Source organism: Triticum urartu, chromosome 7A, assembly GCF_056163025.1.
Source record: "Triticum urartu cultivar PI428250 chromosome 7A, HENAU_Tu73, whole genome shotgun sequence".
NCBI classification, from domain to species: Eukaryota; Viridiplantae; Streptophyta; class Magnoliopsida; order Poales; family Poaceae; genus Triticum; species Triticum urartu.
The window spans coordinates 690264100-690288175 of NC_141879.1; the positions used below are offsets into that span (position 1 = coordinate 690264100).

A 24076-nucleotide genomic window follows, 5' to 3' on the forward strand; every position below is an offset into this window, starting at 1 on the left:
CTCTACTATTGCATACACTGTTGCTTCGGTCGTTCTATGGTGATTGTGGTTCAGCTCGGTCCAATAACGATAAGTTGTCCAACATAAATGTGGTATCTATTGTGGTGACCATACTAGAGTAATTACCGTTGGAAATTTTCTATATGATAGATATGGCGCTAGTGATTTATCTTATAATACTACTTGAATCAACTCATATAAGAGGCATTCTTTGCCATGACATCTCCAGCTGGTAAAAAAATGCATTGGTGCTTTGGTACCCCACCCAACAAGAATTGTTGTCTTTGGCGTTTTTTCATTTTCTGGGTCCAAAAGAAATGATACCATTGTCTGTGAAAATTATCATTCTAGACGTCCCAAGGGACATCAATGTGACAGCAAGCAATGGTGCAACCTTTTCACTCCAAAGCCTACCAAGTTTTAGCATCTTTGTACTTGCAACGACATATGTATACCTGAGGTAATACTAGAATGACACATCCCCACAATCATTTTAAAGTTGGGACCCTCGCAAACTAACTCTCTCATTTCTGATCACAAGAATGTAACTGTTGGTTGAATCTATTGAAAAAAAAATCCAGACTTGTATAGATGCATATAGATATGAGAAAAATACACTAGAGCTCCTAAAAGTATTCCAAGTGTGTCACGTATGTCATAAAAGTTTAAAATCGTTCACCGCTGGTCCTAAAAGTTTGAAATCTACTGTTGTATTCCTGTAGTATTAAGGAGTAGTATTACAGGCGGTAGTATTTCAGTAGTATTAAGGAGTAGTATTTTGCGGGTGTAATCGACCCAAATCAGGAGAAAAGGAAAACTGAAATTGGTGATTTAAGCCAGGCTTAAAGGGAATTCGGCTAGAAAACGGCCATCAAGCCAGGCCTAAAACTAGAAGGCTGAAAATCGTTCTGAGTCAAAGATTGTGTTTCTGAATCCTGAAAAAAAATCAATCAGTTATACTCCCTCCGTCCCATATTGTCGCTCAAAAACAATATAATCCCATATATTCAACCAAGTGACATGAAATCCAGGATATTGAATTGCTTGTCGTAGTACTGCTATTTTCAGCAAAGATCCTGAGCCGTTCTCTGTAAAGATTAACCAAGATCTGGTGATAAAAGGGAGAAACAGGGCTAGTAGCACAGAAGCAAAGTAGCATGACAAAACTGCTTCCGCCAGTCAGAATATTGTTTATGGATTTCAACTCGAACACAGAACTAATTTAGAGGCCAAAACTTCTTCATCTAACAGACGTGTCTCAAATACCTTTGACCTAAGCTTCTGATGAGTAGTTGATCATCCAATTTTCTTTTCTTGATAGAAAGAAAGACGAGGCTTAATCCTCCTGCCGCCTCTTCTTTAAGGACCCGACACCCGGCGGCGCACTTCGCTCTACTCCTCGGCTTCGACCAGAATCTTCTTGCAGGCCTCGTAGCACATGAACGAGATCCCCGCCGCGGGCATGAGCTTGATGCAGCTGGGCCCGAGCCCCTTGTACAGGCCGCCCATCCCTTCCTTCTCCATTATGCAGTAGAGGGCATGGAACACGTTCTTGTAGACCTGCCTTCCGCCCACTGCACCTGCCTGCATCTGCTTGCGAGCTACTTCGAGAGGGAAGGTGGCGGTGCTCGAGATGGCGCCCGCGGCCGAACCGATTAGGAGAGTTGCAAGGTTGCTGATCTCCTCCTGCTTGAATGTCTTCCTGTAGAGCTTCCTCAGGGTGTCGTAGGCATAGTAGTTGGTCGCGGCGTATGGCACCACTCCTATCAGACTCGGTGTCAGACCACGGTAAAGCTCTGAGGGGCCTTCCTCTCGTACAATCTTGACGAGGCAATGGAGAAAGTTGTCATATACGTCTTTCTGCAGAAACAAGTACACGTGAGGCGAGGCACTCAAAGAAATATCACTCTTACACATTGTTGACAAAGAGTTGTATCCACCTCTATAGTCAGACGGGTCTTGATCAGTTCCAGAGGATATGTGCAGAGTGTTGAGCTGACACCTGCAAGTGCCCCCGCGACAAGTGATGGAGGGAAGGGGGTCTTAGAGGACTCATCAGCTTTTGGAGTCAGGAATTTTTTGGCTGTATCAAAAGCAAATAGCTGCATTTGGATGCAAAGAGATCAATCAAATTAAAATATTGCTAGTATGTCTTAGAGGTAAACCACAAAGTGTTTGATCACTAATAACAAATCTTAGGTCCTCAACTCCTCATACTAAAATTCATAAGCAGAAAAGGAACTAGGCATAGAGATTCGCAACCAATTTGAGTGTAACATGCACCCAAAAAAATCACTGTAACATAGAATTATGCAGTCTGATAACCATAACCACCCAGCATACTTCATAGCATTAGTCAAATCAAGTTTATACAGTGAAATTGCATTTATGTTTTGTCAGAGTATAATATCAGAAGACAAGATATAAGGACACAAGCAGTGGCAGTTCAGCCAACCATTCAAACCAGGGAGTAGATGTAGTGTAAAACTAAACAAATAAGGGTCTAAATACACACTAAAAGTGTCCACAGTCTGACTTTGTTAGGAGTGTCACTGTGTCAGGACCACCATATACTAATACTGGAGGACAGACCCTTTGATCAAAACTCAACTGTAATCAAATATAGGAAACCATCAACTCACGGTTAGGCGATCCGAAACTCCTTCCCAGAAACAGTGTTTACAAATTGCATATACTGTTACACCTACTTCACTAATAGCAGCTTGGGTGCTACTGCTATATAACATTGACTAAAAAGTAATGGTGCCCCATTATTGTTATGGCCCTCCTCCCACATCAATTTTGCTGCATCTATCAGCAAAGTGAAGGTTGTTGCAAGTGTGCTACACAATTAACATCAAATTGAAGTGTTGAAAACTACACCACACCACACGATCACAAATGAAAGTGAAGTTGACAAGCTATAGTAAATTGGTTAACCAGCAGAGAACCACTATAGCATCAGCAATACAACAGGCATTGGTTACATCACAAGATACACTTTAGCAACAAGGTCTCCTGGGAATTGCCAAGTAGCATAAATGGAAAGTTACCTCAATCGCCTTGCTTGGAGCAACACGGATGACATTTACAAAATTCCCACGGAACAGCCCTGTCCAGCCCTCCGTCTTCATAATTGTCTGAAACACTTCTGTCATTGAATCCCCATTGCTCCCAACCATCAGGTGTGTCCTAATTGTCTCCAACGGCGCCACACAAGTCCTCGAGACCGCCCCCGCAATGGCTCCACTAACCAGCCGCCTCAAATGCGGGTTACCAATCTTAATTTTCAGTTTCAGCCCACGCTTCTTGGCCTTCTTCCTAATAACCTTACCATCCACCACCACCTCCTCCTCCACGGACCCATCCACGGCCCCAACAACCGGAAACCCGACTGCTGACGAGACAAACTTTATGCAATGATCAGCAAAAGGGATCTTGAAGTCCTGCTCCGCCGGACTGGTTGACACTGCCGGAGCAGGCGTCGACACTTTCAGACCAACGCTAGCAAACAGCGCACCATGATGAGGGGAGGCAGAGTCATGCAAGCTTAAGGAGAAGGCCTTGTCTTCTTGCAAATCCCAGGGGAACCGGAGCTCCGGAAGAGCCCACCCATGTTTCTTCTCCGAGGCCAGCGTGCAGTTCTTGCTCTTGGCCGTCACGGCCATCATCGTTCCCGCCATGGGTGGGTGAACGTCTTGGCCGGCCTCAGAGTGCAAACGCACAATCAGAGGTGGACGGCCGCCCTGCACTGACTGTGAAAACAAAGAGCATATTCTTAGCCACTCACTCCAAAAAGTTCGACACCACCAACGCAGACTACCTAAACAATATCAAATTATGTAAACGACTTGAAGATGGACTGGGAAAATCACGCAGCAAGTACTCATCAAGAAATGATCATCAACTCATCATTATATCCTCACAATATCAAATCTACAGCAAGTACTCATCAATACAAAAAAATCAGTAAAAAGAAGTGAACAAACAGAGGATGCAAGAGGAAGGAGGGAAGGGGATGAGGGAAGAGGTAGGAAGGAGGGAGGAGGGAAGAGGGAGGAAGGAGCGGGGAGGAGGAAGGCGAAGGAGTGGCGGCTACCTGCCTATGGACTGGTCGCCGGCGTAGCTCCGGGCGGCGGCGGCGGCGGCGGCGGCTGGTGCAGGGAGGGAGGCGCTGCTGGTGGGGCTCTTGTGCCGGCAGCGGGGCGGCGGAGGCCTCGGCCCGGAAGTAGTGGCGGCGGGCCGGCGGTGGCTAGGAACCCTAGCTGTCGCGCTCGGGGAGGACTCTGGTCGGGAGCGCCTGTGCTCCCAAGGATAGGGTGCTCCGGCCGGCTGCACCATGCACGGCCCAGCCGTTAGATGCGTAATATAGGGACAGGATGGAACGCCCTTCGAAACTTGCAAAAACCACCCATGGAAGTACAGAATTATACTAGCTGTAACGTTTCTCCAAACATTTCTGCGCTGCCCCCAGTTTGGAACAAAACGAGCACAGAGCAGAGGCAGGGAGGGCTTAATTCGGGGCTCCGGCGGCGGGCCTCGCCGGCCGTGTGCTCCGGCTGCGACCTCGGGAGATCAGTGTCGCCACGGTGCTCCGACGTCCAACGTACAGCCCACCCCATCCCCGCCCCCTCCCCACACCCGGCGCCAGATCCGGCATCCGCCGACGCCGGAGAAGAGGGCTCCAGCCTTCAGGTATCCATCCTTTTGAATCTTACTGTACAGCCTTGTGTTTTTATTGTGTATGTATTTTGGTTCTAATCCATCGTCCCCTTTACATCGATCGTGTGAGATGCCCTATCTGATCCGAGTAAAATAATACTAACTGAACTGTTGTATTTCGCTTAGACTACATGCATATTCAAGCAATTAGGTGTAGAGAAATATAGACAATCTAGGCCTGAGCAAAGTAATTGTATCTACCTGTTCCAAGTACCTGAACATGAAGTGCTTGTTGGTCTAAGTGCATGACCGAGATCCATTAACACTTGCAATACGTGCCACACTGATTTGTGAGAATGCCCTGCCTGCTCTGTTTCTTCAGTATTTCCATCAAAACTAATACGGTGGTGGTTTTGGTTTAGTGAACTAAAATTATTAGCTCTTTGGTCTTTCTTTTATTTTGGACAAGAGGCGGCGCCTTATATTCATTATCAACCACATTTTACATTCAGGATTTGGCAATCCTAAACATCTTGTCTATCTTTGAAAGTATACGACACTCATCACTTGTATGTGCTAAGCTACAACATGCCATATTTTTGCTCACCACCTTGTCTGATCTACTTACTTCTTGAAGCACAGTTGTGAGCCACAGAGTTAAGTTTCCGTGGTATGTGATGAATCTGTATATGCATGTTCGCTGTTGTAACAAAGAAATTTGCTAGCTGGTTTCTCATCACCCCAATGCCCAGGGGAAAGAAAAATATTTCTTGACACTGCTGCCTTGGCTGGGGTCAGATTATCCACCAGAAAAATGACCTGCTTGCATCTGAATTTGGATATTATTTCTGCAGCAACCTGAAGGGCCATATCTCCTGCTTGTAACGGGGAAGTGGCATGTTTGCCAGCTGCTGAAACAAAGATGTTTGTTTTTACTTCATTTTCTTCAACTTCTATATGTATTCAATGCCTGCTTTGGTTGATCCTGCCTTGGCCTTCCTTATTCAGGTGCAAAAAAGTGGCACTACATTCCTACAGATTTAGCATTTTGGTGCTATGTGTCATCACATAATTCCATGATGCCATGCTAACTACATGCTGCTGTACTCACGAATATTTTTTATTAGCAGCATTATTGTAACTCTCTTTCTCTTAGTACATCTGAATGCCAATGCATTAGACATTTTCTTTGTTTGCTACTTTAGCATGGCATTGTTGATTTTTTTTAAGTTCATTGTACTACAGCTCTAGGGAGAGGTGCTGGACGGCCGACAGGCTTGCACGTCGACATCTACCACACCCTCCGGCTTGCCCCTTTTGTGATCAAGCACCGGAGACAGTCAACCACATCCTACTCAGATGCGTATTTGCTAGACAAGTGTGGCTCTCCATCCTCGACCACTGGGATAAACTAACTTGGCTACCAGGCGCAGATGCGAATCTGGTGGACTGGTGGACCTCCGTAAATTCACAACCAAAGCTTAGGAAGGAGACATGGACCATAATTGTGCTGGTAGTGTGGATGTTGTGGAAGCACAGGAAGGATGTGGTGTTCAATGGAGCGGCTCCTTTCCACAAGTGAGCTTCTCGAGAAGAACGATTTGGAAGGGCAAGACCGGAGGGCGGCCGGGCTGCTGCGAAAGGCGGGATCGCTCCCGATTAGAGTAGATGAGTGGGCTAGTAGTGACTAATTCGCATGCCAAATGTTGGCTATGATAGCCGTGGCTAAGTTGTAAAACTATCTGCCTTTCTAGGCATTTTCTATCTATGATCTCGATACGTCAATCTTTGACGCATCCTTGAAAAAAATTGTGCTACAGCTCTTACAACAAGCTAACTCTTAGGTGCTCCTATATGTAATATCTTACACTTCTTTCTGCACCTACTAGGGAATGATGGAGTCCATGGCAAGTATTGCTCCAAGTGCCAGGTCAACTACAGCGATGGGATTTGAAGATCACACCAACAACTTTTCCTTGCCATCGACGGCCACCGCGCCCAAGGAAGGAGAAGAGCTGAGCTCTCCTCCTCCATACCGACACTCCCGCCGCCGTCTCTGCCCGGCTTCCCTGTCACGGTGGCTGCGGCATTCGCTTCCTTCCCCAGAGGCCACGGCCTCCTCCTCGCAGAACTGCCTCCTCTATGGATGATGATTTGGTATTCCCTGCTCTTGCTCTGCTCTGAGATCATTACTTGGATGCTAATGGAATCGATTTCAGGGCTATGTCAAGATTATTAGGACGAGAAGTAAGATGAGCTTGCTATTGTCAAGATGATTGGGGCTTTGCTAGGCACAAGTGTCAGATCTTGTTGGAATTTGTCCATCTGGTACGAGCTTAGTGATAAATTGGTGAATCATTGTATGTTATGTTAACCAAGCAATTGTCACATGTGAATCAAATTTTCTGATGATTGGTTAGTGATTTCTTGGTATGTAGATGTGGGGTGCTAGAAGAGGATGACTGCTCCTTAAATATTCTGCTCAACTTTTGAAATGATATGTATATGGCATGCTCAAGTGTTGGATAATACGGTTCTGGACTTGATGTATATGTAAACCAATCTACTTGATGACTGTGCAAAACAATTTTGGTTTCACACTTTTGATTCTGGAGTCGGACTCTTGTGTGAAGCCTGTACGCCCTATTTGTTTTTGTAGCTTGTTCAGCAAGTTCCCAAACATCATTATAGTACAAACTCATTTTCAGCCTTGCCTAACTTTAGTGTTGTGTGTGCTTCTTTGTTAATTTATAGTTGTACTGAACTGTAGCAAAGCAGGCTATCATTTGTGTGAGTTGTACTGAACTGTGGGTCTGTGGCAAAGATGAACCCTTTGTCTTTTCTTGTTGTTGCTTCATACATACACCATCTTAACCTTAAAGTTAAACTCACTAGTGCATGCTTTTTTCTCTTTTTTAAAGCATTTCTGTTTTGCCTTTTCTCAAGCAATTATGTTTAGTTAGTTGCATAATTGTGAAACAACCATATCTACATTGGAAAACTCCTAAGCTTCGTCACTTTTTGTATCCAAAATCCCGTGAACTTTAACTCTGTTTTTCTACTTATAAATTGTATATTATGCACCCACTATGATTCTGACTCTGGATGTTATGAACCACTTTCTCTCTTTACTTTACTTCCTTTTTATGTAGTAGGAGAATCGCCGTTGTCACCGGATCCAACCAACCAAGGCCAGAATCTAGATTTTCATTTTGAAGAACCAGTCCAAGAATATCTGAGCAATGTCTTCAACAAGGTAACGGTGTAAAAACATTGCCATTGCCAGGTATAACTAACACAAGTCAGACCTAGGCTTTCATCCTGGAGCTTGAGACCGGGTGCTTGAGTAGCACCACAACTGACGCACCCACGCTCTGCTAGATCAGAAGTGCACAGCCGCCAGATCGGCGCTGCGCCTCCTGACCGAAGCACTGTGCCCACCGTCAGCCATCGCTCCTCGACCACGCAGTCGCGCAGCAGCCTTGCATTTGCGCCACCGCCGAAAGCCTGCGGTCACGCCACGTCGAGGCCCACACCCACACGAAGCCGGGACATCCTGCGCCACAAGCCAACCTCACAAGAGGGACAAGTAGCCTCGTCAGCGCCAGCGCCGCACTCTGGCGGCACCCTCCGACGACAGCGAGGGAGAGGAGGGGATTGGAGGTGGCCGAGTCTTGGCGGCGCTAGGGCTCCCCGTGTCGCTCGCGGAAGTGGCATGGGACGGTCCATTTTTTGCGGCTGCTTGCCGAACATTCCTAAGGTTAGTTAAGTAGAATTAGAGCCACAAGTTACCAAGACTAAGAAAATCTTACCACACCTTAAGAGTGTATGCCATGTAAGGCCCTAATGTGGCAAAACGCATCTTGCCTAAGGTGTGGTCTGAAACAAACAACCACCTAATCTGGTCAAACTTGTCAAACTTTATGTGCGGCAAACTTAGACAAATCTAGCCTGAAACTAAAAATCGCCTCATTAATCGCTTTTGAATTGAGATAGCATTTCATAGCAGTAAGCTTCCGAATTTAGACAACTCGAGAGCACAAATATAGAAAATCTACCTGGCACCGAACCAATTTAGTTGCTTTATTTTGGAATCCTCTGAATCAGACAGGAACTTAAAAGCAGAAAATCATGGATATATGGTAAAATGAGTAAATGATAATTATATTGCTTAGTAACTTACATAAGTTTACCCACAAATAGTCAAATCACTTGGTGAGTGCAAATCATGCTAGAAGGTAGTATATAGCCAAGAGAAACATATCCATGGCAATGACTCAGTTCAGTTTACAAAAAGGATACAGAGATAATGGCCCAGTTTTATTGAAAGCAGAGCACCTGAGATATTCTCCCAGCATACTTTACTGTCTAGCTTACCTCTGCCGCGCACTTACTTGGGAGGCTTGAAGTAGGCATAAACAGCGAAAAAGGTCTGCAGCATGGCCATGGAGAGCAGGAGTAGGGCCGCGAACACCGACATGGTCACCCATGGGTTGCTGAAGTAGTTGCGGGCAAGCGCCGCGCGCCACTTGTGCCGCCTGCGCTCCCTGTACCTGTTCACCTCGTCCATCATGCCGACCAGGTAGTTGTCGTCGGCCGACCAGTGCACCTTCCCGACAATGTCGCTGAAGAAATGCCATGCGGCCCTGCTGCTGCTGCTGCTGAGGTGGCTAACGAGGACGCCGTGCAGGTCCAGGATCCTCATGTCCTCTGCCGAGGTGATGAGGCAGTCCATGAAGACAGCGTAGGTGGACACATCACACGGTGTGTCCGGGTAGGTCTGCTCGAATGCGATCAGGTTCCGGAACAGCGACTCACTGGAGTCGTTGAGCTCCAACTGTGGGATCTCCAGCACGCCCTGGGCGAAGCTCACGTCTAGGAAGCTCGTGGCATTCTCCCTCTTGCCGAACCGGACCCCCGCCTCCTCCAGCTCCTTGGCGCACGGGATCCACTGCAGAAACTCATCGGTTCGGCGGCGGCGGGAATGCTGCCGGTCGTGGTTCGGTGGGAAGCTGACGGAGAGGTAGAAGAGGTGCAGCAGGTGGTGCACGCTGCGGCATGCGATGGGCGACTGGTGCAGCATCTGGGGACGAAGGGAGCGGAAAAGCCTGAGGCTGCCAGTAACGAGGAGATTTTCGGATTTGCCCTCGTTCCTCAGCTGCTGGAAAAGCTCTTGGATGACGAAGAAAGGGATCTGGTTCTCCAGCAGCAGCAGGTCCCGCGTCACCAACTGCCACACAAAGCACCTGCCGTACACCTGAGTCCAGTCGTCGTCGTCGTCGACAATCTGATCGCCGACGCCACCAGCTTCTTCCATTTCCGCGCGTCGCGCGTACTTGAGCAGTCGGTGTAGGATGAAGCAGCCGTCCAGCAGCATCATCTCCGCCACCTCGTCGTCGGATTGAGCTCTGTCAGCCCTTAAGGTGCCTTGTGAGTAGGATCCCCGAATTTTAGGCAGGAGTTGCTTCATGCTGGTGAAGCATCCGTGCAGTAGCACCAGGGTCTTGGCAGGCTCGAAGAGGCGGCTGTGTCGCCTGATGAGCTGCTGCACTCAGCACCATTTGTATTTGTCCAGCTGCAGCAAGTTTTCCCTGTACTGACTTCCCTGTGGAAGAGTGTCAATCTTGGAGTACGTTCTTCCTATGCAAACAGCAACAGGCTCATATTCTCCCATGGGGTTATAGTTATTAATTTTAAGTTCCTGGGGGACCATGTAGATGGTGGGTTGCTGCGTTGAGTCACCGTGTCCTGCTCCTGCAGAAGCCGCGCCGCAGAGTTTCTCCAAGAGTATCTTAAAATGGCGCTCGTCTACATCTACGTCGACATCATCTCCGGATGAAATTGGGACTGGCGAACGACTGTAAGTTCCACTCCATTCTGAATTTCTTTCTAAAACATAGGCAAAACATCTTCCATTATCTCACTAATTAACACGGAGTTTGGTAACAATGTAAAAATACCAAAATTCAAAGTCCAAGATGACGCCTCTAGTTGCTAGGTTGTTTTCATCGCTTTTGAGATTTTTTCTTCTTCTTTTTCCTCCACCTATGCATAGCTTCGGCCTTGAATGGCTTTGTCATTTGCCGGCGTTATACTTTGTATGCGTATGTTAGTGTTGGCTGTGTGCATCCTAATTATGCGGGGCCAGGTGTGTACTTACTATAATTGTATCCCTCGATGCCATATCTTGAGTCAATAAAAAACAGCCTTTGTCGAAAGAAAGTTGCTAGGGATTTCCTCCAATGGACACCTTGATTGCACGGAATTTCTCACTTGGAGCTTTGAGAAACAATGTATCAAACGCCGTCCAGTAGAATGTTAGGCACCGCTCCCAAGACACGACCACTCAGCCACCGCACCACCCTCGCTGCAGCCATCTTGGATGAATCTCATCTCCGGTCTGCTCCTGTCTCAAGGGAAGCTCTAAGGGCACCAGCTTTAGGACCCCGAGTGTGGAGCTCCTGTCCGTCCTTCTCTACTTCGCCGACTCAGATCTGATGGATCCTGATCCGGAGAGAGAGGCGAGGGAGTGAGCAGACCTGCTGGCGCTGCGAGCTGCCACAGAGCGAGAGAAGGCCGCGGCGAAGGCCAAGCTCAAACCCGTGATGAGCATCACATGGCGAGGACCCCTTTAGTGGGCTCCCATTGGACAGGAAAAAAAATTAAGCGGGCTAGCCCTATTAGCCCATTGGGGACCCACTCACCCACCAGCCCCTTGGACAGAGGAGGCGCACTCCCACGAGTCCCACCGCCGCCGCCAACGTCAACCCCGACGCCCAGGTCGCCACTGCCACTCAACATCAACACCAGGACCCCCCTCCCCCCTTGTGGCGAAGGTGACACCTCTTTCTCTTTCTCTCCACCAAGTTTGGTTCTTGTAAGATGGGGATTGATACTTATAAGCACTAATCATGGAGAGTTATTCTTGTTTTCTTGTATACAGTGAGGAAATCAGAAGTTTAAGATTCCTTTTGTTCTTGCATAATCTGCTCAATCTGACCAAGTGCTAATAAGTAGGTGTTCCTCTGCTCCCCTTCTAAGCCTATAGACTGCAGATTGTGCTATTATGTGGTTCATGTAAGTAAAGTGGAGATACTACTGTTAGTTCATCGGTGTAGTAGTAAATGGAGTTAATCACTTTTTAAAACTAATGTTTTGTTTATCTAGTGCTAGTAAATTGGTAATATGGAGATCAGGAATGGCTGACCTCTTAGTTTTTGGTGCTGAAATGGAACAAGCTGAAATTGCACCTTAATTCTCAGTTTTCTATCTACGGTAGTAGTTAGCTTGCAGTAGCTTTTCGATTTCAGGAATCAAGGTGACAGATGGGGGGTCAACTAAAGCTTTAGCTGAGATATGACATTGAAGGCTTGATCCATGTCTGATCGCTGCCATTACCTCTCTCGAGCACTTCTTGTCAAAGGTGCATTGCCTTTTGGTTTTCTTTACCATTCAGAGTGATATTCTCTTACATCTGGGAAACTGTTGCAATGCATCAGTCAAAGGACATGAGACCTCTTTTTTATGTGTCTAGCTATCAAACTTGGGTCATAAAATTTGTGTAACCAGTAGCCTCATATTTTTATAGAATAGTAATTTTATTGCTGCTTTAACCAGTGGCCTTATGTTCTTTTCTGGAACTCCTCATTTTTGTATGTAAGAAAAATTATACATTATATGCTCAAAATATACCCTTGCTTGTATCTGTATGTAAGTGAATGTCTATAGGCTTTGTTGTATCTGAACTAAAGATGTTAGCCTTCCCTTGCTGATGTGTTTGCTGAGTGAAGTCATGACTCATGAGTGCAAATTAACGAAAGAAACATCGCTCTGAACTTGAATCAGTCTGATCGAACCTTGGTTCTGCTGTTTACTATATGCTGCAGTTAAACTAGTGTTTTTTTTTCATTGGGCAGGTTAAGTAAGAACCTTGTTAATCATCGTGACCAGTTATAGTTCTTGTCGAGTTTCTCCCTGGCCATGAGTAGTTGAACTGTGTTTGCCCAAGTTGTAGTTGAGCTTGAGCGCACCTCTAGAACTAGAAAATGTGGGAGTTGAATAGCAGAATTATTATGCAACGCATGTGTTTGTAACATGCTTGATTAGGCTACATGGAACCTAAGGTATCTTGAATATATATTTCTTTTATATCTCAGATATCAATTTGTACTTCAAATTCATTTTTGTTATTCTGGCATGAAAAATAGTAGAGGATTGATATTCTGAAGGTTTCACATGTTATGCCAAGGCTATAATATTTTCATTGCCAGACTATATTTAAAAAAACTGCACTGCTAACTACAGTAACTTGATTAGAAGGCTGGCTTTCATTCCCTTGTACAATGTATTCTATTATTTCACTACCTGCCTATGTAGTCTGTATTGACGTCGTATTATATATCCATCTTTCCCTGTTCTACAAAGTTACATCACTAGGGACGCGGAGTTTCTGCTCCCGGGCTCATCTGCACCCCCTCTCAGAAAAAAAAATCAAAACAAATGCTAGAAAAATTCAAAAAATTCCAATTTTTTTGGGTGGTAGATAATTTGATGCGTGAGAGCCGCTCCAAATTTCAACTCATTTGGACATCTGAGCAGCTCTTGGCAAAAAAGACAAAACCGGGGTCTGTAAAAATGTTTCACGCACTGACCCGATTTGTCTTTTTTGCTGAGAGCTGCTCAGATGTCCAAATGAGTTGAAATTTGGAGTGGACCTCACGTATCAAATTATCTACCACCCAAAAAATTGATTTTTTGATTTTTTGTAGTATTTATTTTGATTTTTTTCTGAGCGGGAGCAGATGAGCCTTGGCACTGAGTTGGATTTTCCCATCACTAGCTGCTATAAAACATCCATTATCACTTCTATGAACAAAGTACATCCATATCTACTAGAGAATTAGTACATCATTTCTTGGAACATGACATGTGCTTAGAGTTCAAACTTCAGAATGATCTTTTTTGCTTAGAAAAACAAGTTTATTTCTCTTCAGCAGCAGTGTTCTAGTGTTCTGAAATACAAGGAGGTGTTTGATCTCATTTGACATTGAACTACATGTACTTGCAGAGTTGCAGGGCTCTTCAAAATGCATGCCAAAAGATTCAACAGCTTTGTGATATTCGAACTCATTGTCGGGGTTCTAGGGGTACAAATAAGAGGGGCAGAGCCTAGCTACGGCGCAGGTGTAACACTTGGTGTTTAACGAGTTCAGGCCCCTCACACGGTGGAGGTAAAAGCCCTACGTCTCATGCCCTGAGGCTTACTTTGATTTGATAGGTATGGTTACCAAGGTTGCTTGTGCCTGGCTATGGAGAGGGGTGCGGCTTATATAGAGTGCATTGCAGCCCCATGTCTCCCATGCCGCCGAGGCAATTAATGATATTGAATGAGTCAGTTACTAGTATAATGAGCCTCTACTACAGTAGTTACAGGTAACGGTAGCCTTAACTCTAGTTAGTGGATGACTTAGGATTCCTCAACCGTTGTAGCTCCCATGACGTCCCCATGCCTTCTATGCCCGAGTGGTGGTCCATCAGCCAAGTGATGGTGGTCGTCCGATTGCCATCGAGCTATCCGAGTGGACTTCCTGATGCATGCATCCGAATGTTGGCATGGTCCAGGGACCTACCTATGATGGTGATGGGCCCCATGTGGGTCCTTGACCCTACATGTAATAGGTCATTAGCCCCCAAATCGGTTGGGATTTCGTAGGACAAACAAATTGATCTCTCGATTGAGTCTGAGTGCTGCCGGGGCACTCGGAATAGGTTTCCAAATCGTGGTTTGTTGTTCCTTGGACGAAAACACAACGGATTCTGGACTTTAGGTTTACGCAGATGACCGGGTGTTGTTGATCGTCGAGAAAAACCTGGTGGCATTCGTTTCGTCTCTCGGAGGAGATAGATTAGAGAGTCCCGACAGACTTAAAGTCAACCCAAAATGTTGTTTAATTATCTTTCTAGAAAATCCGGGCCACTCGATATTTCCTACATATTCTAGCACAAGTCATGCCAAAATTCACGGAAAAATCCGGCATGACCTTTGCTAAAAAGGACATATATTGAGCGCCTGAAATGTGCCGGAATGAAAATTAATCAACACTCCGGCAAAACATAGGCCATTGGGAGGTGTTCCATGCAAACATATGCCACTTGGCCAAGCACTAGTAGGCCACTCGGAGGTGTTCCGTGGAAATTGTCACAACTACTCATCTACTACTATACTACATCTATCAAAACATCTACATCATCATCGACATGGGGATTTAGCTGGTCTCACCTCAAGGTCGGAGGGAGTCGGTGACGGGGACGACGGCGGGGATGATGCAGGGCTCCTTGGTATCTGCAAAAACAATATATAAGCAAAAACATTATTATCCTCATTTTAGGACTTAATTAGTCAAACCCTATAAGCTATCAACTAAATATAACTTAGAGTTTGATTGCTGAAATTCCTATTACTAAATTTGATACCTAAAAATTTGTCATATAGCATTCCATTACATTTCTATAATTCAAAATGTTCTATACCTAAAAGTTTTCATTTTTTTACTAAACCCTAAAAATATGCCCTAAGTGTTGGAAATATGCCCTAGAGGCAATAATAAAATGGTTATTATTATATTTCTTTGTTCATGATAATTGTCTATTGTTCATGCTATAATTGTGTTATCCGGAAATCGTAATACATGTGTGAATACATAGACCACAACACGTCCCTAGTGAGCCTCTAGTTGACTAGCTCGTTGATCAAAGGATAGTCATGGTTTCCCGACTATGGACATTAGATGTCATTGATAACGGGATCACATCATTAGGAGAATGATGTGATGGACAAGACCCCATCCTAAGCTTAGCTCAAAGATCGTGTAGTTCGTTTGCTGTAGCTTTTCTGAATGTCAAGTATCATTTCCTTAGACCATGAGATTGTGCAACTCCCGGATACCGTAGGAGTGCCTTGGGTGTGCCAAACATCACAACGTAACTGGGTGACTATAAAGGTACATTACAGGTATCTCCGAAAGTGTCTGTTGGGTTGGCACGAATCGAGACTAGGATTTGTCACTTCGTATGACGGAGAGGTATCTCTGGGCCCACTCGGTAATGCATCATCATAATGAGCTCAATGTGATCAAGTGGTTGATCACGGGATCATGCATTACGGTACGAGTAAAGTGACTTGCCGGTAACGAGACTGAACAAGGTATTGGGATATCGACGATCGAGTCCCGGACAAGTAACGTACCGATTGACAAAGGGAATTGTATACAGATTGATTGAATCCTCGACATCGTGGTTCATTCGATGAGATCATCGTGGAGCATGTGGGAGCCAACATGGGTATCCAGATCCCGCTGTTGGTTATTGATCGGAGAGTCGTCTCGGTCATGTCTGCATGTCTCCCGAACCCATAGGGTCTACACACTTAAGGTTCGGTGACGCTAGGGTTGTTAGGAAGACTTGTATGTGATTACCGAATGTTGTTCGGAGTCCCGGATGAGATCCCGGACGTCACGAGGAGTTCCGGAATGGTCCGGAGGTAAAGATTTATATATGAGAAGTTGTCATATGGTCGCCGGAAAGTTTCGGGGGCATATCGGTATTGTACCGGGGCCACCAGAGGGGTTCCGGGGGTCCACCGGGAGGGTCCACCTCTTCCAGAGGGCCTTATGGGCTGTATGGAGAAGGGAACCAGCCCAAGTGGGCTGGGGCGCCACACCCCCCTAGGGCCCATGCGCCTAGGGTTGGGGGAAACCCTAAGGGGGGCGCCCCCTTGCTTGGGGGGCAAGCCCCCCTCCCCTTGGCTGCCGCCCCCCTTCCCCTTTCCCCTATAAATAGAGGGGTGAGGGGAGGGCTGCAGAAAACATCCAAGGCGCAGCCCCTCCCCTCCCCAACACCTCTCCTCCTCCATAAGAGCTTGGCGAAGCCCTGCCGGAGTACTGCAGCTTCATCACCACCACACCGTCGTGCTGCTGTTGGAGCCCTCTTCCTCAACCTCTCCCTCCTCCTTGCTGGATCAAGGCGCGGGAGACGTCCTCGCTCCGTACGTGTGTTGAACGCGGAGGTGCCGTCCGTTCGGCACTAGGATCTTCGGTGATTTGGATCACGTCGAGTACGACTCCATGAACCCCGTTCTCTTGAACGCTTCCGCTCGTGATCTACAAGGGTATGTAGATGCACTCCTCTCTCCCTCGTTGCTAGATGACTCCATAGATTGATCTTGGTGATGCGTAGAAAATTTTAAAATTCTGCTACGTTCCCCAACAGTGGCATCATGAGCTAGGTCTATGCGTAGTTACTATGCACGAGTAGAACACAAAGTAGTTGTGGGCGTCGATATTGTCAATTTGCTTGCCGTTACTAGTCTTATCTTGATTCAGTGGCATCGTGGGATGAAGCAGCCTGGACCAACCTTACACGTACGCTTACGTGAGACCGGTTCCACCGACTGACATGCACTAGTTGCATAAGGTGGCTGGCGGGTGTTTGTCTCTCCCACTTTAGTCGGATCGGATTCGATGAACAGGGTCATTATGAAGGGTAAATAGAAATTGGCAATTCACGTTGTGGTTTTGGCGTAGGTAAGAAACGTTGTTGCTAGAAACCTATAGCAGCCACGTAAAAACTTGCAACAACAATTAGAGGACGTCTAACTTGTTTTTGCAGCAAGTGTTTTGTGATGTGATATGGCCAAAGGTTGTGATGAATGATGAATGATATATGTGATGTATGAGATTGATCATGTTCTTGTAATAGGAATCACGACTTGCATGTCGATGAGTATGACAACCGGCAGGAGACATAGGAGTTGTCTTTATTTATTTATGACCTACGTGTCAACATAAACGTCATGTAATTACTTTACTTTATTGCTAAAGCGTTAGCCATAGTAGTAGAAGTAATAGATGACGAGACAACTTCAAGAAGACACGATGATGGAGATCATGGTGTCATGCCGGTGACAACGATGATCATGGAGCCCCGAAGATGGAGATCAAAGGAGCAAATGATATTGGCCATATCATGTCACTATTTGATTGCATGTGATGTTTATCATGTTTTACATCTTATTTGCTTAGAACGACGGTAGCTTAAATAAGATGATCCCTCGTAATAATTTCAAGAAAGTGTTCCCCCTAACTGTGCACCCTTGCGAAGGTTCGTTGTTACGAAGCACCACGTGATGATCGGGTGTGATAGATTCTAACATTCGAATAGAACGGGTGTAAGACAGATTTACACACGCAATACACTTAGGTTGAATTGACGAGCCTAGCATGTACAGACATGGCCTCGGAACACAGAAGACCGAAAGGTCGAGCATGAGTCGTCTAGAAGATACGATCAACATGAAGATGTTCACCGATGTTGACTAGTCCGTCTCACGTGATGATCGGACACGGCCTAGTTAACTCGGATCATGTTATACTTAGATGACTGGAGGGATGTCTATCTGAGTGGGAGTTCATTTAATAATTTGATTAGATGAACTTAATTATCATGAACTTAGTCTAAAATCTTTACAATATGTCTTGTAGATCAAATGGCCCACGTTGTCCTCAACTTCAACGCGTTCCTAGAGAAAACCAAGCTGAAAGACGATGGCAGCAACTATACGGACTAGGTCCGGAACCTGAGGATCATCCTCATAGCTGCCAAGAAAGATTATGTCCTAGAAGCACCGCTAGGTGACGCACCCGTCCCACAGAACCAAGATGTTATGAACGCTTGGCAGACACGTGCTGATGATTACTCCCTCATTCAGTGCGGCATGCTTTACAACTTAGAACCGGGGCTCCAAAAGCGTTTTGAGAGACACGGAGCATATGAGATGTTCGAAGAGCTGAAAATGGTTTTTCAAGCTCATGCCCGGGTCGAGAGATATGAAGTCTCCGACAAGTTCTTCAGCTGTAAGATGGAGGAAAATAGTTCTGTCAGTGAGCACATACTCAAAATGTCTGGGTTGCATAACCGCTTGACTCAGCTGGGAGTTAATCTCCTGGATGACGCGGTCATTGACAGAATCCTTCAGTCGCTTCCACCGAGCTACAAGAGCTTTGTGATGAACTTCAATATGCAGGGGATGGAAAAGATCATTCCTGAAGTATTTGCAATGCTGAAATCAGCAGAGGTAGAAGTCAAAAAGGAACATCAAGTGTTGATGGTGAATAAAACCACTAAGTTCAAGAAAGGCAAGGGTAAGAAGAACTTCAAGAAGGACGGCAAGGGAGTTGCCGCGCCTGGTAAGCAAGCTGCCGGGAAGAAGCCAAAGAATGGACCCAAGCCCGAGACTGAGTGTTTTTATTGCAAGGGAAGTGGTCACTAGAAGCGGAACTGCCCCAAATACTTAGCGGATAAGAAGGCCGGCATCACGAAAGGTATATGTGATATACATGTAATTGTTGTGTACCTTACCAGTACTCGTAGTAGCTCCTGGGTATTTGATACCGGTGCGGTTGCTCACATTTGTAACTCAAAGCAGGAGCCGCGGAATAAATGGAGACTGGCGAAGGACGAGGTGACGATGCGCGTCGGGAATGGTTCCAAGGTCGATGTGAGTCGGCACGCTACCTCTACATTTACCTACGGGATTAGATTTAAACCTCAATAATTGTTATTTAGTGCCAGCTTTGAGCATGAACATCGTATCAGGATCTCGTTTAATACGAGATGACTACTCATTTAAATCCGAGAATAATGGTTGTTCTATTTATATGAGAGATATGTTTTATGGTCATGCTCCGATGGTGAATGGTTTATTCTTAATGAATCTCGAGCGTAATGCTACACATATTCATAGTGTGAGTACCAAAAGATGTAAGGTTGATAATGATAGTCCCACATACTTGTGGCACTGCCGCCTTGGTCACATAGGTGTCAAACGCATGAAGAAGCTCCATGCAAATGGACTTTTAGAGTCTCTTGATTACGAATCATTTGACATGTGCGAACCATGCCTCATGGGTAAGATGACCAAGACTCCGTTCTCAGGAACAATGGAGCGAGCAACCAACTTATTGGAAATCATACATACTGATGTGTGCGGTCCAAAGAGTGTTGAGGCTCGCGGTGGCTATCGTTATGTTCTCACCCTCAGTGATGACTTGAGTAGATATGGGTATGTCTACTTAATGAAACACAAGTCTGAGACCTTTGAAAAGTTCAAGGAATTTCAGAGTGAGGTTGAGAATCAACGTGACAGGAAAATCAAGTTCTTGCGATCAGATCATGGGGGAGAATACTTGAGTCACGAATTTGGCACACACTTAAGAAAATGTGGAATAGTTTCACAACTCACGCCGCCTGGAACACCTCAGCGTAATGGTGTGTCCGAACATTGTAATCGCACTCTATTAGATATGGTGCGATCTATGATGTCTCTTACTGATTTACCGCTATCATTTTGGGGCTATGCTTTAGAGACTGCCGCATTCACTTTAAATAGGGCTCCGTCGAAATCCGTTGAGACGACACCGTATGAATTATGGTTTGGGAAGAAACCTAAGCTGTCGTTTCTAAAAGTTTGGGGATGCGATGCTTATGTCAAGAAACTTCAACCTGAAAAGCTCGAACCCAAGTCGGGAAAATGCGTCTTCATAGGATACCCTAAAGAAACTGTTGGGTATACCTTCTACCTCAGATCCGAAGGCAAGATCTTTGTTGCCAAGAATGGGTCCTTTCTAGAGAAATAGTTTCTCTCGAAAGAAATAAGTGGGAGGAAGGTAGAACTTGATGAAGTATTACCTCTTGAACCGGTAAGTGGCGCAGCTCAAGAAAATGTTCCTGAGGTGCCTTCACTGACTAGAGAGGAACTTGATGATGATGATCATGAAACTTCAGATCAAGTTGGTACTGAACTTCGTAGGTCCACAAGGACACGTTCCGCACCAGAGTGGTACGGCAACCCTGTCTTGGAAATCATGTTGTTAGACAACGGTGAACCTTCGAACTATGAAGAAGCGATGGCGGGCCCGGATTCCGACAAATGGCTGGAAGCCATGAAATCCGAGATAGGATCCATGTATGAAAACGAAGTATGGACTTTGACTAACTTGCCCGTTGATCGGCGAGTCATAGAAAATAAATGGATCTTTAAGAAGAAGACAGACGCGGATGGTAATGTGACCATCTATAAAGCTCGGCTTGTCGCTAAGGGTTATCTACAAGTTCAAGGGGTTGACTATGATGAGACTTTCTCACCCGTAGCGAAGCTGAAGTCCGTCCGAGTCGTGTTAGCAATTGCTGCATTCTATGATTATGAGATATGGCAAATGGACGTCAAAACGGCATTCCTTAATGGTTTCCTTAAGGAAGAATTGTATATGATGCAGCCGGAAGGTTTTGTCGATCCTAAGAATGCTGACAAGGTGTGCAAGCTCCAACGCTCGATTTATGGGCTGGTGCAAGCATCTCGGAGTTGGAACATTCGTTTTGATGAGATGATCAAAGCGTTTGGGTTTATGCAGACTTATGGAGAAGCCTGCATTTACAAGAAAGTGAGTGGGAGCTCTGTAGCATTTCTCATATTGTATGTGGATGACATACTGTTGATGGGAAATGATATAGAATTCTTGGAAAGCATAAAGGCCTACTTGAACAAGTGTTTTTCAATGAAGGTCCTTGGAGAAGCTGCTTATATATTAGGCATCAAGATCTATAGAGATAGATCGAGACGCCTCATTGGTCTTTCACAGAGTACGTACCTTGACAAGATATTAAAGAAGTTCAAAATGGATCAGTCAAAGAAGGGGTTCTTGCCTGTATTGCAAGGTACGAGATTGAGCACGGCTCAATGGCCGACCACGACAGAAGATAGAGAAAAGATGAGCGTCGTCCCCTATGCCTCGACCATAGGGTCTATCATGTATGCTATGCTGTGTACCAGACCTGATGTAAACCTTGCCGTGAGTTTGGTAGGAAGGTACCAAAGTAATCCCGGCATGGAACACTGGACAGCGGTCAAGAATATCCTGAAGTACCTGAAAAGGACTAAGGAAATGTTTCTCGTTTATGGAGGTGACGAAGAGCTCGTCGTAAAGGGTTACGTTGATGCTAGCTTCGACATAGATCTGGATGACTCTAAGTCACAAACCGAATACATGTATATTTTGAATGGTGGGGCAGTAAGCTGGTGCAGTTGCAAGCAAAGCATTGTGGCGGGATCTACATGTGAAGCGGAGTACATGGCAGCCTCGGAGGCAGCACAAGAAGCGTCTGGGTGAAGGAGTTCATTACCGACCTAGGAGTCATACCCAATGCGTCGGGCCCCATGACCCTCTTCTGTGACAACACTGGAGCTATTTCCCTTGCCAAGGAACCCAGGTTTCGCAGGAAGACCAGGCATATCAAGCGTCGCTTCAACTCCATTCGTGAAAGTGTTCAAAATGGAGACATAGAGATTTGTAAAGTACATACGGACCTGAATGTAGCAGATCCGTTGACTAAACCTCTCCCTAGAGCAAAACATGATCAACACCAGAACTGCATGGGTGTTCGATTCATCACAATGTAACTAGAATATTGACTCTAGTGCAAGTGGGAGACTGTTGGAAATATGCCCTAGAGGCAATAATAAAATGGTTATTATTATATTTCTTTGTTCATGATAATTGTCTATTGTTCATGCTATAATTGTGTTATTCGAAAATCGTAATACATGTGTGAATACATAGACCACAACACGTCCCTAGTGAGCCCCTAGTTGACTAGCTCGTTGATCAAATGATAGTTATGGTTTCCTGACTATGGACATTAGATGTCATTGATAACGGGATCACATCATTAGGAGAATGATGTGATGGACAAGACCCAATCCTAAGCTTAGCTCAAAGATCGTGTAGTTCGTTTGCTGTAGCTTTTCTGAATGTCAAGTATCATTTCCTTAGACCATGAGATTGTGCAACTCCCGGATACTGTAGGAGTGCCTTGGGTGTGCCAAACGTCACAACGTAACTGGGTGACTATAAAGGTACATTACAGGTATCTCCGAAAGTGTCTGTTGGGTTGGCACGAATCGAGACTAGGATTTGTCACTCCGTATGACGGAGAGGTATCTCTAGGCCCACTCGGTAATGCATCATCATAATGAGCTCAATGTGACCAAGTGGTTGATCACGGGATCATGCATTACGGTACGAGTAAAGTGACTTGCGGTAACGAGACTGAACAAGGTATTGGGATACCGACGATCGAGTCTCGGACAAGTAACGTACCGATTGACAAAGGGAATTGTATACAGATTGATTGAATCCTCGACATCGTGGTTCATCCGATGAGATCATCGTGGAGCATGTGGGAGCCAACATGGGTATCCAGATCCCGCTGTTGTTTATTGATCGGAGAGTCGTCTCGGTCATGTCTGCATGTCTCCCGAACCCGTAGGGTCTACACACTTAAGGTTCGGTGACGCTAGGGTTGTTAGGAAGACTTGTATGTGATTAACGAATGTTGTTCGGAGTCCCAGATGAGATCTCGGACGTCACGAGGAGTTCCGGAATGGTCCGGAGGTAAAGATTTATATATGAGAAGTTGTCATATGGTCGCCGGAATGTTTGAGGGGCATATCGGTATTGTACCGGGGCCACCGGAGGGGTTCCGGGGGTCCACCGGGAGGGTCCACCTCTTCCGGAGGGCCTTATGGGCTGTATGGAGAAGGGAACCAGCCCAAGTGGGCTGGGGCGCCACACCCCCCTAGGGCCCATGCGCCTAGGGTTGGGGGAAACCCTAAGGGGGGCGCCCCCTTGCTTGGGGGGCAAGCCCCCTCCCCTTGGCCGCCGCCCCCCCTCTAGATCTCATCTAGAGGGGGCCGACCCCCTTCCCCTTTCCCCTATAAATAGAGGGGTGAGGGGAGGGCTGCAGAAAACATCCAAGGCGCAGCCCCTCCCCTCCCCAACACCTCTCCTCCTCCATAAGAGCTTGGCGAAGCCCTGCCGGAGTACTGCAGCTTCATCACCACCACACCGTCGTGCTGCTGTTGGAGCCCTCTTCCTCAACCTCTCCCTCCTCCTTGCTGGATCAAGGCGCGGGAGACGTCCTCGCTCCGTACGTGTGTTGAACGCGGAGGTGCCGTCCGTTCGGCACTAGGATCTTCGGTGATTTGGATCACGTCGAGTACGACTCCATCAACCCCGTTCTCTTGAACGCTTCCGCTCGTGATCTACAAGGGTATGTAGATGCACTCCTCTCTCCCTCGTTGCTAGATGACTCCATAGATTGATCTTGGTGATGTGTAGAAAATTTTAAAATTCTGCTACGTTCCCCAACACTAAGTTCAGAATATAACAAGTATAAGACATTTTTTCAAATTCTACCAACTAAAAATTTCTCTTACTAAAATTTCTAATCAAAAGACCTACAATTTTCTATTCTATTCAAAACACCTAAAATAGTCAAAAAATACCTACATTTACTCAAA

The 24076-nt window shown here is 45.9% G+C and overlaps 2 protein-coding genes and 1 long non-coding RNA gene across 6 annotated transcripts; 1 reads left to right on the forward strand and 2 right to left on the reverse strand.

Moving 5' to 3' along the window:
• Positions 1-1091: 1091 nt before the first annotated feature.
• LOC125546092 (adenine nucleotide transporter BT1, chloroplastic/mitochondrial) lies at positions 1092-4356 on the reverse strand. 3 transcript variants are annotated; one of them, XM_048710234.2, is made up of 4 exons: positions 4104-4356; positions 3054-3751; positions 1941-2102; positions 1092-1860 (listed from the first exon to the last, which is right to left on the reverse strand). In XM_048710234.2, the coding sequence occupies exons 1-4, from the start codon at positions 4339-4341 to the stop codon at positions 1393-1395; spliced, it is 1566 nt and encodes a 521-aa protein (XP_048566191.2). In that variant the 5' UTR covers positions 4342-4356; the 3' UTR covers positions 1092-1392. The 3 variants fall into 3 exon arrangements, with proteins under 3 accessions (XP_048566191.2, XP_087391175.1, XP_048566192.2); XM_087535049.1 differs by having other exon boundaries at positions 3054-3755; positions 4100-4251; XM_048710235.2 differs by having other exon boundaries at positions 4100-4241.
• Positions 4357-4455: 99 nt separating this feature from the next.
• On the forward strand, positions 4456-7264 carry LOC125546093 (uncharacterized). 2 transcript variants are annotated; one of them, XR_015610550.1, is made up of 4 exons: positions 4456-4695; positions 6552-6819; positions 6882-6990; positions 7101-7264. It is a non-coding gene; the product is annotated as an uncharacterized LOC125546093 (long non-coding RNA). The 2 variants fall into 2 exon arrangements; XR_007300433.2 differs by having other exon boundaries at positions 6882-7264.
• A 1788-nt stretch (positions 7265-9052) lies between these two features.
• LOC147961559 (UPF0481 protein At3g47200-like) lies at positions 9053-10042 on the reverse strand. The gene has a single exon (XM_087537396.1). The coding sequence runs from the start codon at positions 10040-10042 to the stop codon at positions 9053-9055; it is 990 nt and encodes a 329-aa protein (XP_087393522.1).
• Between the last annotated feature and the right edge of the window lie 14034 nt (positions 10043-24076).

Excerpts from the sequence above, each read along its gene's own strand:
- LOC125546092 (XM_048710234.2), bottom strand. The coding sequence starts at position 4,341 with ATGGTGCAGCCGGCCGGAGCACCCTATCCTTGGGAGCACAGGCGCTCC. Across the intron at positions 3,752-4,103 it reads CGCCGGCGACCAGTCCATAG|TGCAGGGCGGCCGTCCACCT; the intron begins GCAGGTAGCCGC and ends TTTCACAGTCAG. Across the intron at positions 1,861-1,940 it reads AGACCCGTCTGACTATAGAG|AAAGACGTATATGACAACTT; the intron begins GTGGATACAACT and ends TTGTTTCTGCAG.
- LOC147961559 (XM_087537396.1), bottom strand. The coding sequence starts at position 10,042 with ATGATGCTGCTGGACGGCTGCTTCATCCTACACCGACTGCTCAAGTAC.